The sequence below is a fragment of the Ranitomeya imitator genome, chromosome 7, assembly GCF_032444005.1.
Source record: "Ranitomeya imitator isolate aRanImi1 chromosome 7, aRanImi1.pri, whole genome shotgun sequence".
NCBI lineage: Eukaryota > Metazoa > Chordata > Amphibia > Anura > Dendrobatidae > Ranitomeya > Ranitomeya imitator.
This window is the reverse complement of record NC_091288.1, coordinates 209,790,606-209,806,640: the sequence shown is the minus strand read 5'-3', so window position 1 is coordinate 209,806,640 and position 16,035 is coordinate 209,790,606. Positions and strand designations below refer to the sequence as shown.

Genomic DNA, 16,035 nt, shown 5'->3' with positions numbered 1-16,035 from the left:
ATCAGTGGTGCAATTTATGCCCTTAGGATAAGAGTCTTCGTTCTGTCCAGTAATCAGTGCTGGTAGCTGCGCCTCCGCTCATGAGCTTTGTATAATCCACCTATTAGTTTGGAGGAATTAGGAGGATTAGCCCGCAGGTAGAAGTCCTTAGGTACCTTGTTTGGAAGGAAATAGGTTTTCGTGTGTATAGAGCAGAGCCCGAGCCCTGGGGGGCAGCATCTGGCAATTAGACAGGGCATAGTGAAAGCTGCCTGACTCAGATGTTGTAATTTCCAATCCTTAAAGGGATCATCCACTGTAAGTCTCGTTAAATCACCGTAAAAGAGAAAGTTCTGCCACTTTCTAATATACTTGTCTTCAATCCTCTGCTTGCTGTCAGTGAGTGGACACTGACAACAAGTAAAAAGTGAGGGACTGATACCCAAAAAATATATTAGCCCTCTTTACAAGACATCATGGACAATCCACAGAGTTTAATGAGAAATGTGTAATGCTTTGGCTCACCTGCGGGGGCACTGTTTGGAATATGAACACTTTCTAGCAGCTTCCTCCAAGAATCACAGCAGATTCCTAGTGATCCGAGCAGCAGAATTTCTTGTAATTTATCCTATGGGGAATTTTTTTTTTTTTTTTTTTAAAAAGGAGTGGTCCAAAATGGAGGGCCCCTTTAAAAAAAAAACTTTTTTTTAAAGTATTTTATTTATTTATTTTTAATTCAAAGGGAGTAATTATTTTTCCTTTTGGGGAGGATGAAGGCTTTTATAGGGTGTCATGTCTGGAGCTGATCCAGAGAGAAGCAGACGCTTGGCCTGTAAAGCGCAGCAGGCGGCGGGGAGTCTCTGGCGCAGAATACTTTGTCGCACACCTCATGCATGAAGTGTCTGATCTGATTAGCAGCGCTGTCACCAGCCCTAAATGAAAGCTCTCCCTCTTCCATGTTACCCTGCGCACTGTCTGTCACATCACTGCCCATCTGGATGATTTGTGGGAGTCCTCCCAGGGAAGGAGGCTGCAGATTAGGCCTTCAGTGAGCCAAAGAAAATCCAAAATCTTCACCTGTTACCAACTAACCTTGTGCTGGAAAAACAAATGAGCAGCAGAGTGTACAGAGCTGCCACCGTAACAAGATGCATGAACGGATGGATGGATATTGTTTTACTCGTTTATATAGCACCAACATAATCTGCAGCGCTGTACAAACATCATCACTGTCCCCATTGGGGCTCACAATCTTCATTCCCTATCAGTATGTGTGGTCGGAAACCGTAAGAAATCCACGGAAACATGGCGAGAACATACAAACACCCTGTACATAAAGGGATTTGAACTCAGGAACCTGAATAGATACAATATATAGAAAGGTGGATAGATAGATAGATAGATAATAGATAGATAGATAGATAGATAGATAGATAGATAGATAGATAGATAGATAAGATAATAAATAAGATAATAGATAGATGCTTGATGATAGATAGATAATAGATAGATGCTAAATAAGATAATAGATAAGATAATAGATAGATAATAATAGATAAATAGATACATAATAGATAGATAGAATGTAAGCCCGCAAGCACAGGGTCCTCTCCCCTCTGTACCAGTCTGTCACTGTAAATTTGTTTACTGTAAACGATATCTATAACCCTGTATGTAATCCCTTTCTCATGTACAGCACCATGGAATTAATGGTGCTATATAAATAATAATAATAATGATAAAAGATAGATGATAGATATATAATAGATAGATAGATAGATAGATATATAATAGATAGATATGTAATAGATAGATAATCGATAGATAGTAGTAGATATATCATCTATTTATATAATTGCCTTGTAATGTTTTCATTTCCTGTTCTGTCCAGATGTCACTGTATCCCAGAATTCCAAGCAGAGAAAGTTTACCGACCGCCATATTGGGACACCCAAGTGATCTGTGTCTCAATATGGAAACTGCTGCTGGTACCAACGTATTGCGAGGTACCACCAGCAGAACACCGTACACACCACACACTCACACACACTCTATACACCGTACACACCACACACACTCTATACCCCGTACACACCACACACTCACACACACTCTATACACCGTACACACCACACTCACACACACTCTATACACCGTACACACCACACACACTCACACACACTCTATACACCGTACACACCACACACACTCACTCTACACCGTACACACCACACACACACAACTCTATACCCCGTACACACACTCACACACACTCTATACACCGTACACACCACACACACTCAATACCCCGTACACACCACACTCACTCACACACACTCTATACCCCGTACACACCACACTCACTCACACACACTCAATACCCCGTACACACCACACTCACTCACACACACTCTATACCCCGTACACACCACACACTCACACACACTCTATACACCGTACACACCACACACACTCACACACACTCTACACCGTACACACCACACACACACTCTATACCCCGTACACACCACACACTCACACACACACTCTATACCCCGTACACACCACACACACACACTCACACACACTCTATACACCGTACACACCACACACTCACACACACACTCTATACCCCGTACACACCACACACACACACTCACACACACTCTATACACCGTACACACCACACACACACTCTATACACCGTACACACCACACACACACTCTATACCCCGTACACACCACACACTCACACACACACTCTATACCCAGTACACACCACACACACACACTCACACACACTCTATACACCGTACACACCACACACACACTCTATACACCGTACACACTCACACACACACTCTATACCCCGTACACACCACACACACACACTCACACACACTCTACACCGTACACACCACACACACTCTATACCCCGTACACACACTCACACACACTCTATACACCGTACACACCACACACACACTCTATACACCGTACACACCACACACACACAACTCTATACCCCGTACACACCACACACACACTCTATACACCGTACACACCACACACACACTCTATACCCCGTACACACACACACTCTATACCCCGTACACACCACACACACACAACTCTATACCCCGTACACACCACACACACTCACACACACTCTATACACCGTACACACCACACACACACTCTATACCCCGTACACACCACACACTCACACACACTCTATACACCGTACACACCACACATACTCAATACCCCGTACACACCACACTCACTCACACACACTCTATACCCCGTACACACCACACACTCACACACACTCTATACACCGTACACACCACACACACACTCTACACCGTACACACTCACACACACTCTACACCGTACACACCACACACACTCTATACCCCGTACACACACTCACACACACTCTATACACCGTACACACCACACACACAACTCTATACCCCGTACACACCACACACACTCACACACTCTATACACCGTACACACCACACACACACTCTATACCCCGTACACACCACACACTCACACACACACTCTATACCCCGTACACACCACACACACACACTCTATACACCGTACACACCACACACTCTATACCCCGTACACACCACACACACACACTCACACACACTCTATACACCGTACACACCACACACACACTCTATACCCCGTACACACCACACACACACACTCACACACACTCTATACCCCGTACACACCACACACACACTCTATACCCCGTACACACCACACACTCACACTCACACACACTCTATACACCGTACACACCACACACACACTCTATACCCCGTACACACCACACACACACACTCACACACACTCTATACACCGTACACACCACACACACACTCTATACCCCGTACACACCACACACTCACACTCACACACACTCTATACACCGTACACACCACACACACTCTATACCCCGTACACACCACACACTCACACTCACACACACTCTATACACCGTACACACCACACACACTCTATACCCCGTACACACCACACACTCACACTCACACACACTCTATACACCATACACACCACACACACACTCTATACCCCGTACACACCACACACACACTCTATACCCCGTACACACCACACACACACACACACTCTATACCCCGTACACACCACACACACACTCTATACCCCGTACACACCACACACACACACTCACACACACTCTATACACCGTACACACCACACACACACTCTATACACCGTACACACCACACACACACACTCTATACACCGTACACACACACACTCACATTGACACATTCACACACTCTACACAACATACACACACACATTCACACTCACGCAGCCTCTTGCGTGGTACCACCAGCGGAATACCGTCGCGAACACGCCGCCGCCGGGATCAGCCGAATGATTCACTGACTGCCGCCATTTTTGTACAGGAGGAGCTCATGCGCAGTTTTTATGTGACCGCCACTATCTGTCTGGACAAAGATGGCGGTGGTCTGATTTACTGCGCAAATTACGCGCAGATGCAGTGAATCATTCGACTGATCCAGGCAGCAGATGCACGACGTGTCTACACACAGAGGAAGCCGGTCACATTAAAGGGGTTTTCCCACGAACGAAAGTTCATTTTAAAAATTGTCTCTGTCTGACCGTGTACGGAGCATAGCACATCTCCTGGGCAGGGGAGGAAGCAAAAGACAATACTGACATTACTGCAGAGGATTCATTTTGTGAGGTAAAATATTTCACTGACTGTTTTTTAAAAAATATTTTACCTCACAAAATGTATCCTGTGCGATCTCCTCCTGTAATGTCAGTATTGTCTTTTGCTTCCTCCCCTCGAGCTGTGTGGTATGTTCTGTACACGGTCAGACACAGACAATTTTACACAGCACAGGAAGGAGAGAGACCGCAGACACGGGGGATAGCACATGGGGTAGACAGGTCAAAGAAGAGAGCACAGATGGGAGAGAGAGTGGATAGGTGGGAGAGCACATGAGGGGGAGAGATTTTCAACGCTGCAAAGCCAGCCCCCATCGCGACATTACCGCCCTCCCGATGCCATAGCATGGGACCTCCATCTAATAGATATATATTAGGCTACGTTCACATTGGCGTTCCGCCAATGTGCGTCGCTGTTGCGCCGGCGACGCAGCGGCGACGCGCCCCTATGTTTAACATAGGGGACGCGTGCGTCGTTTTGGTGGCGTTTTTCGCCACGTGCGTCGTTTCCGACGCTAGCGTCGGACGCAAGAAAACGCTACATGTAGCATTTTCTGTGCGTCCGATTTTCGTCGGAAAACGACGCACGCGTCGCAAAACGCGCGCGTTTTGCGCGCGTTTTAGCGTGCGTTGCGTCGCCGACGCACGGCGGCGCAACGCTAATGTGAACGTAGCCTTAGATAATTGATGGACAGAGCCATGGATGATACATGGATAGATAGACACAAGGTGTGGAGTTCAGCATGTGGCATTGGCGGAGGTCTCACACAGTAATTTGCCTCTCCCGCTGTCACTTGTGTCTAGTCACTTGCAGCGTGCAGAGATTTTGCGCGCGATGATGCAGTAAAGCTCAGTATTTACACATTTCCTCCATGGCTGATCTGAGGTGGCACAGCTCAGTGAGTGCAGCAGGCCGCGCCGGCTGATTCATCACAGTCATGTTGGGAGATAATGCGGATAATTAGTGTAACCCGTCCATGTTCCCGCCAGCTTCTACCTTCAGGTAGTGAAGCTGATCTAGCAGTGTGCGGGTCGTTACCTCTCATCCTGCTTATTAATTACACTATAGGTTCTGTGTGCGAGAAGATGAGACTCCCAGAAAAAAAAAATTAGAAAGTGTGTCGCCGCCATATTTATTACAGAGAACTGTCCTTGTTACCCATAGTAGCCAATCACAGTGCAGCTTTCATTGTACCAGAGCTGCTTATGAAATGAAAGCTGAGCCCTGATTGGTTACTATGGGCAACGCAGACAGCAACAAGTGAGGCCCTCTTTGTCTATCAGGAGAGCGGTGATGGCGGCCATTTTGTTCATCACACGGGATGATTTCTATTTTTCTGTGGAAAGTTCTTTTTTTAATTATAATAAAATAAGATAAACCTGTCGTCTTGGTGTGTGTATTTTGCCGTAATCTATACTTTCTATGTAGCCATGTGAGGCTCGGGGGGCTGCTGGACTATTCATTACCTGGAATAAATGCTTTCCGCTCGCCCTGAATTGGCACAACTATAAATTTCAGCTCCATAAGAGCGGCCGTGTCTCCACATTGGAGCAGTCAATTTCCTTGCGGTTTCATCTCCGCTGTCAATCTCTCTCTCCCGGTCTCTCTCGGCCGCGGCATTATCTGCATTTTACACCCAAAGCTATAACATTCTATCTTCGCAGCCTTATTTATGGAGCAAAAAGCTAAAACCGCGCCATGGGGGCTCCGTACAGTAACACGCCGCAATCCTCAACCTCCAGCCGAGCCGGGTACGCCGCTGCTCCAAACACAACAGATACTTTAGACGCTTATCTCCGCTAAAAACGCTTAAAGGGGACGTCCACTATTTACAGGGGGGTTAATATTCTCTGCTGGGTCAATTCGGGATATTATCTTCATAGTGTTTGGAGCTCAGGTTTTTCTGATACAGAGCTCCAAATCGCCTCCGTGGACAGATAAAAGAGAACTTGTAACATGGAACTTCCCCCCCGACATAGTACGTACTAGTACAAATGGAGGCTGTGTGATACAGCCGGCACCTGGCTCTAACTGCAGCGAGCTCAGATCACTGTGGTATAAGGGTAAGTTCACACTAGGCGCTTTTAGCAGTGGGTTTTTTTCCTCCTGATCTCTTGGCAGGAAAGAAGCTGCCGAAAAAAAAAGCAGACTTTCCTTGGTTTTTCATGCGTTTTTTGAGGCGTTATTTTGCAGCAGTTTTGGCATGCTAGATTTGTCTCTTGTGCATGCTGATAAAGTTTAGAATTTAAAAAAAAAGTCCTAAGTCCTATTCCAAAGAATGAGGTTTTGGCACAAAAAAAAACGCAGCAGAACTGATTCCTGCATTTTTTCACCATACATTCAATTCAATGGATGAAAAATGCTGAAAAAAACGCTGAAATAAGTGACATGCTCTATGTCCAAAAAAACATGTAAAGCACAACATACTGATGACAAAAAAATGTGTGTGCATGCGATTTCTGAAATCTCATAGGCTTTCCTGGTACTGTAAAATGCAGCTGAAAACTTGCAGCAAAAACGCCCAGTGTGAACTTAACCTAACGGTTTAGACGCCACTGTCAGTCTCTGAAAGCAACATTTTAAAGGGAACCTGTCACCTGAATTTGGCGGGCTCTGTTTACGGTCTGATGGGCGGTGTTTTCTGTCCTTTCATGCACCCCTTCCTTTCCCGCTGGCCGCAATACTGTCTTGAATTTGATTAGGTTTCCTCCGTAGTACACGCGTGTGCAATGCAATCTTGCCTTGCGAACGCGCAGTATGCTTTGCCCGACTGCGGGCAAAGCCGAATAGCATTAGTGCGCATGCGCCGGCGCACTATATCCCAGAACACAGCAAAATACTTCCAGGACATAGTGCGCCGGCGCATGCGCACTAATGCTTTTTGGCTTTGCCCGCAGTTGGGCAAAGCATACTGCGCGTGCGCAAGGCAAGATTGCATTGCACACGCGTGTACTATGGAGGAAACCTAATCAAATTCAAGACAATATTGCGGCCAGCGGGAAAGGAAGGGGTGAATGAAAGAACAGAAAACACCGCCCATCGGACCGTAAACAGAGCCCGCCAAATTCAGGTGACAGAGTCCCTTTAAAGTTTAAACGATCGAAAGCCATGCTGCTTGTTGCATGAATGTGAGACAGTAAATAGTGATCAAACTTTCGCAGTTCAGGTCCCATGGGGGGACTAAAAACATAAGTAAAAATTCATTTAAAAAATAAAAATTTCCCCCCTTTTCATTTTCAGAATAAAAATAAAATATAAATAAATAAATAATTCCAATCTCTGAAAGTATAAAATTAATGATGGTAAATTCCATAGAAATAAATAAATCTAAAAGCCTAAATTTGCACATTTCTTTTTTTTCCCCAATGTCGTATGTACCCCCAAATAATATCAATAAAAGCTACAGCTCAGGGTGCAAAAAAAAAAAAAAAAACAATCCAAGACAAAGCTCCTTTATGAACAACTAAAAAAGTTACAGGTCTCTAAAAAAGGCGACACAAACAAAAATAACTTTGGCGTTGCTGAAATCATATACCCCTGGAGAATAATTCTTTATGATACAATGAATGCTGTAAAATCCAAATCCCCCCCCCCAAAAAAAAAAAAAAAAAAAATTCAGAATTCATATTTTTTCTACCATTTCACTGCATTTTATTTATTATTTTCTCAGGCGCAAAAACAAAAATCGCCACATCATGAAGGAGTTAAGTTTAACCCTGCTCCTTCTAGTGGAGCTACTATATACGTAAAGGTGTTGACCACGATTAGCAAACCACGGCAAATTTCTTCCAAAAACAGCACCACCCCGGTCCACAGGTTCTATATGGTACTGCAGCTAATCTTCATTCAATAAAGCTGAGATGCAATACTGCGCGCTACCTGTGGACAGGTGTGGAGCTGTTTGCTGCCATGTTTTTTTGCGAATACCCCTTTATATTCTGGGTATAGGGAGGACAAGTATCGCTGGTTTTCGCATATTTAAGAAACGTGTTTGTCCAGTTTTGGTTTTTGCAAAATCTCTGCTTGCTGGTAGTGAATAAAAACCATTTCTGACCTAGTCCACAATGCATGGACGAGGGAAAAGCAATCAATCTGGAATCCAAGACAGGAAAAACATCTTTCCTGTAGTCTACGCTGATACATTGTAACAAATCCTCAGAAGTGCAAAGAAGACTAAATTAGGCTTTAAAAAAATTTGAATATTTGCATCCACTGAAAGCAAACAGAGATCTTAAAAAAGGCACATTAGAGAGTTGCAGTTACAGTTCAGCTCTTTTTTAGATAACACCAGGAAATTCTTTTAAGATTGCGCTAGCCCTTTAAGACTCCATCCCCCCCCCTTGTAGATCTGTATTCTTAAGGGAACGGTGTCTTGCCAGTTGTGATTGAGTTAGCGAGGTGCAGAGAGAAGAGCGCGGATTTATACAACGCAGACATAAGTAATTAAATGAAGGAGCGCGAAACTGCGACGATTCATGTAAAACGCGTTAGGGATGGGTGAGATGCGATTAGGATGTTCCTGACGGGACACGGTGAAGAAATCAGGAGTGACAGCAGTGCCGGATAAAAGTAATGTGAAGACATCTTCCCTCCGTTCTCACACTGGTAGAGTCTGTATCTAACGCCCCCTAGTGACTATTTGGGCCTTGGGGTAATGCCCAGGGGTCCATGGCCCCTATAGACCACAAAAATTCAGCAGATGTATTACAGTTAGGTAGATTCACAGATGTGCTCACTCATTTTATGGAGACAAGTTATGTGCAGCAATGCATCATGGGAAAAAAATGCAAATTACATCCCTACCCCAGAGGGGAAAAAAAGTTTGTTAGTGCCACCTAGTGGAAGTAATTAAAGTTTTCAGAAAATCAGTGGATGTAATGTCAACACGAGCAGGGATATTAGCCAAGTAAATAGGTTGTTCTAACGTTGGTGGTTTGTAAAGGACCCATGGCCATCATGTCCCTGCCCCGCCTCCAAAAAATACCAAATTTTCTCACCTGAAAAATGGCTATCCAGGCGTAGCCAATGTTATCAAAATTAATGGCCCCTTTGTGAGGATTCAGCTCTCCGGCTTTGCATACGTTGTAGTACTGGTTTAGATCACAGTGGTTCCTGCTGCCGAATTCTGGGAAGTTGAAATTGGAGCAGTCGATTTTGGCGGGGATGTCCTGACATTTCAACATCCCGTTGTCTCGGTGAGATGAGCAGATGTACGGGTTGTCCTCGTGATCATCCACCTGATAATACGGCTTCAGGGAGGTGAGATTGTAACTGCTGGAAAGACAGAAAAAAATACATAAAATCAGAGGTTTACGCCCATGAGTAGATGCCCCGCCCACGAGGTTCTTCCTCTAAACCTGAAACAACCATCGTCATATAGCCTCGACGTCCGCCACGAGAGATGGGATCTGACATCTTAGAATAACTGGAAACCAGCAGACCAGTATATGACACACACACGCAAAAAAAAAAAAATCACAGAAATATGTGAACCCCTCCCGTTTTGTTCATAAAAATTCCACAACGAGCTTGCAGTCAATTAAGCGGATGTGTCGTTTCCATTCAGAGAGAAACCAACTCCACATGTGTGTCTCAGCTGGACACGAGACAGCGGCGCCCGGCGCCATCATATACGCAAATTATCAGGAAAACCGACTCCTTTTCATGTTACATTACAGCTGTGAAGGTAAATTTTGCCAAAATTAAGCAACTTTCCAACATATCTCTGCTTGCTGCAACAATGCTTTAATTTGCTGACAGCAAGCAGAGATCTTACCTATACCCGAAAATCAGAAAATTTTCATTTTTATAGATATCAACCAATTATGAGGAAGTGAAAATCGACGGGTACAGACACCACTGGGCGGGCAAAAAACTGGCCCCAATGTTGGCAAAAAAATAGACGCGCCCACCCAATTTATCCTTTGTAGGGGTTTTAAGTCACTTTTCTTTCTTTATGTTCTACTAGCTGAAGAGCCCTGCGTTGCCTGGGCATAGTAAATTATCTGTGGTTAGTTATAGCACCTCACTTCTCTTATTTTCCCATCACGCCTCTCATTTTCCCCCTCACATCTCTCATTTTCCCCCTCACTCCTCTTATTTTCCCCCTCACTCCTCTCATTGCCCCCTAACACTTGTCATTTCGTCCTCACATCTGTCATTTTCTGATCACTCCACTATTTTCCCTCACTCCTCTCATTTTGCTCTCACACCTTTTCATTTTCACCTCACACCTCTCATTTTCACCTCAGTATATACATGTTTGTCATCTCCCCTATATAAGATGTCATCTCCTGTATATAATATATACCTGTATGTCATCTCCCCTGTAAATAGTATATACCTGCTGTATGTCATCTACTCCTGTATATTGTATATACCTATGTGTCATCTCCTCCTGTATATAGTATACACCTGTATGTCATCTCTTCTGTATACACTATATACCTGTATGACATCTCCTCCTGTATATAGTATATACCTGTATGTCATTTCCTGTATATACCTGTATGTCATCTCCTCCTCTATATACCTGTGTCATCTCCTCTTTTATATAGTATATACCTGTATGTCATCTCCTACTGTATATAGTATATACGTGTGTCATCTCCTCCTATATATAGTATATACATGTATGTCATCTGCTCCTGTATATCGTATATACATATGTGTCATCTCCTCCTATATATAGTATATACCTGTATGTCATCTCCTCCTATATATAGTATATATCTGTGTGTCATCTCCTCCTATATATAGTATATACCTGTGTGTCATCTCCCCTGTATATAGTATATACCTGTATGTCATCTCCTCCTGTATATAGTATATATCTGTGTGTCATCTCCCCTGTATATAGTATACATCTGTGTGTCATCTCCCCTGTATATAGTATATATCTGTGTGTCATCTGCTCCTGTATATAGTATATACCTGTGTCATCTCCCCTGTATATAGTATATATCTGTGTCATCTCCTCCTGTATATAGTATATACCTGTGTGTCATCTCCCCTGTATATAGTATAAACCTGTGCGTCATCTCCTCCTGTATATAGTATATACCTGTATGTCATCTCCTCCTGTATATAGTATATACCTGTATGTCATCTCCTCCTGTATATAGTATAAACCTGTGTGTCATCTCCTCCTGCATATAGTATATACCTGTATGTCATCTCCTCCTGTATATAGTATATATCTGTGTGTAATCTGCTCCTGTATATAGTATATATCTGTGTGTCATCTGCTCCTGTATATAGTATATACCTGTCATCTCCCCTGTATATAGTATATACCTGTGTGTCATCTCCCCTGTATATAGTATATACCTGTATGTCATCTCCTCCTATATATAGTATATACATGTATGTCATCTGCTCCTGTATATCGTATATACATATGTGTCATCTCCTCCTATATATAGTATATACCTGTATGTCATCTCCTCCTATATATAGTATATATCTGTGTGTCATCTCCTCCTATATATAGTATATACCTGTGTGTCATCTCCCCTGTATATAGTATATACCTGTATGTCATCTCCTCCTGTATATAGTATATATCTGTGTGTCATCTCCCCTGTATATAGTATACATCTGTGTGTCATCTCCCCTGTATATAGTATATATCTGTGTTGTCATCTGCTCCTGTATATAGTATATACCTGTGTTATCTCCCCTGTATATAGTATATATCTGTGTCATCTCCTCCTGTATATAGTATATACCTGTGTGTCATCTCCCCTGTATATAGTATAAACCTGTGTGTCATCTCCTCCTGTATATAGTATATACCTGTATGTCATCTCCTCCTGTATATAGTATATACCTGTATGTCATCTCCTCCTGTATATAGTATATACCTGTGTGTCATCTCCTCCTGTATATAGTATATACCTGTATGTCATCTCCTCCTGTATATAGTATATACCTGTATGTCATCTCCTCCTGTATATAGTATATATCTGTGTGTCATCTGCTCCTGTATATAGTATATACCTGTGTGTCATCTCCCCTGTATATAGTATATACCTGTGTGTCATCTCCCCTGTATATAGTATATACCTGTATGTCATCTCCTGTATATAGTATATACCTGTATGTCATCGGCTCCTGTATATAGTATATGTATCTGTATGTCATCTCCTCCTGTATATAGTATGTATCTGTGTGTCATCTGCTCCTGTATATAGTATATACCTGTGTGTCATCTGCTCCTGTATATAGTAACATAGTAACATAGTTAGTAAGGCCGAAAAAAGACATTTGTCCATCCAGTTCAGCCTATATTCCATCATAATAAATCCCCAGATCTACGTCCTTCTACAGAACCTAATTGTATGATACAATATTGTTCTGCTCCAGGAAGACATCCAGGCCTTTCTTGAACCCCTCGACTGAGTTCGCCATCACCACCTCTTCAGGCAAGCAATTCCAGATTCTCACTGCCCTAACAGTAAAGAATCCTCTTCTATGTTGGTGGAAAAACCTTCTCTCCTCCAGACGCAAAGAATGCCCCCTTGTGCCCGTCACCTTCCTTGGTATAAACAGATCCTCAGCGAGATATTTGTATTGTCCCCTTATATACTTATACATGGTTATTAGATCGCCCCTCAGTCGTCTTTTTTCTAGACTAAATAATCCTAATTTCGCTAATCTATCTGGGTATTGTAGTTTTCCCATCCCCTTTATTAATTTTGTTGCCCTCCTTTGTACTCTCTCTAGTTCCATTATATCCTTCCTGAGCACCGGTGCCCAAAACTGGACACAGTACTCCATGTGCGGTCTAACTAGGGATTTGTACAGAGGCAGTATAATGCTCTCATCATGTGTATCCAGACCTCTTTTAATGCACCCCATGATCCTGTTTGCCTTGGCAGCTGCTGCCTGGCACTGGCTGCTCCAGGTAAGTTTATCATTAACTAGGATCCCCAAGTCCTTCTCCCTGTCAGATTTACCCAGTGGTTTCCCATTCAGTGTGTAATGGTGACATTGATTCCTTCTTCCCATGTGTATAACCTTACATTTATCATTGTTAAACCTCATCTGCCACCTTTCAGCCCAAGTTTCCAACCTATCCAGATCCATCTGTAGCAGAATACTATCTTCTCTTGTATTAACTGCTTTACATAGTTTTGTATCATCTGCAAATATCGATATTTTACTGTGTAAACCTTCTACCAGATCATTAATGAATATGTTGAAGAGAACAGGTCCCAATACTGACCCCTGCGGTACCCCACTGGTCACAGCGACCCAGTTAGAGACTATACCATTTATAACCACCCTCTGCTTTCTATCACTAAGCCAGTTACTAACCCATTTACACACAATTTCCCCCAGACCAAGCATTCTCATTTTGTGTACCAACCTCTTGTGCGGCACGGTATCAAACGCTTTGGAAAAATTGAGATATACCACGTCCAATGACTCACCGTGGTCCAGCCTATAGCTTACCTCTTCATAAAAACTGATTAGATTGGTTTGACAGGAGCGATTTCTCATAAACCCATGCTGATATGGAGTTAAACAGTTATTCTCATTGAGATAATCCAGAATAACATCCCTCAGAAACCCTTCAAATATTTTACCAACAATAGAGGTTAGACTTACTGGCCTATAATTTCCAGGTTCACTTTTAGAGCCCTTTTTGAATATTGGCACCACATTTGCTATGCGCCAATCCTGCGGAACAGACCCTGTCTCTATAGAGTCCCTAAAAATAAGAAATAATGGTTTATCTATTACATTACTTAGTTCTCTTAGTACTCGTGGGTGTATGCCATCCGGACCCGGAGATTTATCTATTTTAATCTTATTTAGCCGGTTTCGCACCTCTTCTTGGGTTAGATTGGTGACCCTTAATATAGGGTTTTCATTGTTTCTTGGGATTTCAGCTAGTATTTCATTTTCCACCGTGAATACCGTGGAGAAGAAGGTGTTTAATATGTTAGCTTTTTCCTCGTCATCTCCAACCATTCTTTCCTCACTATTTTTTAAGGGGCCTACATTTTCATATACCTGTGTGTCATTTGCTCCTGTATATAGTATATACCTGTGTCATCTCCCCTGTATATAGTATATACCTGTTTGTCATCTCCTCCTGTATATAGTATATACCTGTATGTTATCTGCTCCTGTATATACCTGTGTGTCATCTCTCCTGTATATAGTATATATGTGTGTCATCTCCTCCTGTATATAGTATTTACCTGTGTTTCATCTCCCCTGTATAAGGTATATATGTGTGTGTGTCATCTCCTCCTGTATATAGTATATACCTGTGTGTCATCTCCTCCTGTATATAGTATATACCTGTGTGTCATCTCTCCTGTATATAGTATATATCTGTGTGTCATCTCCCCTGTATATAGTATATACCTGTGTCATCTCCCCCATATATAGTATATATCTGTGTGTCATCTCCTCCTGTATATAGTATATACCTGTGTGTTATCTGCTCCTGTACATAGTATATACCTGTGTGTCATCTCCTCCTGTATATAGTATACTAGATTGTGGCCCGATTCTAACGCATCGGGTATTCTAGAATATGCATGTCCCCGTAGTATATGGACAATGATGATTCCAGAATTCGCGGCAGACTGTGCCCGTCGCTGATTGGTCGAGGCAACCTTTATGACATCATCGTCGCCATGGCAACCATTATGACATTATCATCGCTGTGCCCGTCGCTGATTGGTCGAGGCCTGGACCAATCAGAGGCGCGGGATTTCTACGTCGATACTGTGCCCGTCTCTGATTGGTCGAGGCCTGGCGGCCTCGACCAATCAGACGCGGGATTTCCAGGACAGACAGACAGAAAGACAGACGGAAAAAACCCTTAGGCAATTATATATATAGATACCTGTGTGTCATCTCCTCCTGTATATAGTATGTACCTGTGTGTCATCTCCTCCTGTATATAGTATATACATGTATGTCATCTCCTGTATATAGTATATACAGTGGGGCAAAAAAGTATTTAGTCAGTCAGCAATAGTGCAAGTCCCACCACTTAAAAAGATGAGAGGCGTCTGTAATTTACATCATAGGTAGACCTCAACTATGGGAGACAAACTGAGAAAAAAAAATCCAGAAAATCACATTGTCTGTTTTTTTAACAATTTATTTGCATATTATGGTGGAAAATAAGTATTTGGTCAGAAACAAAATATCATCTCAATACTTTGTAATATATCCTTTGTTGGCAATGACAGAGGTCAAACGTTTTCTGTAAGTCTTCACAAGGTTGCCACACACTGTTGTTGGTATGT

General features: G+C 42.9%; 1 protein-coding gene across 1 annotated transcript in view; it reads right to left on the bottom strand.

The window, feature by feature from the left end:
- The window catches only part of CACNA1H (calcium voltage-gated channel subunit alpha1 H), a 391,999-nt gene that overhangs the window by 116,782 nt on the left and 259,182 nt on the right, over nucleotides 1–16,035 (bottom strand). The window contains exon 7 of the mRNA XM_069734647.1: nucleotides 9,754–10,030. Coding sequence (XP_069590748.1) covers nucleotides 9,754–10,030 — 277 coding nt within the window. The remainder of the gene's footprint in view (nucleotides 1–9,753; nucleotides 10,031–16,035) is intronic.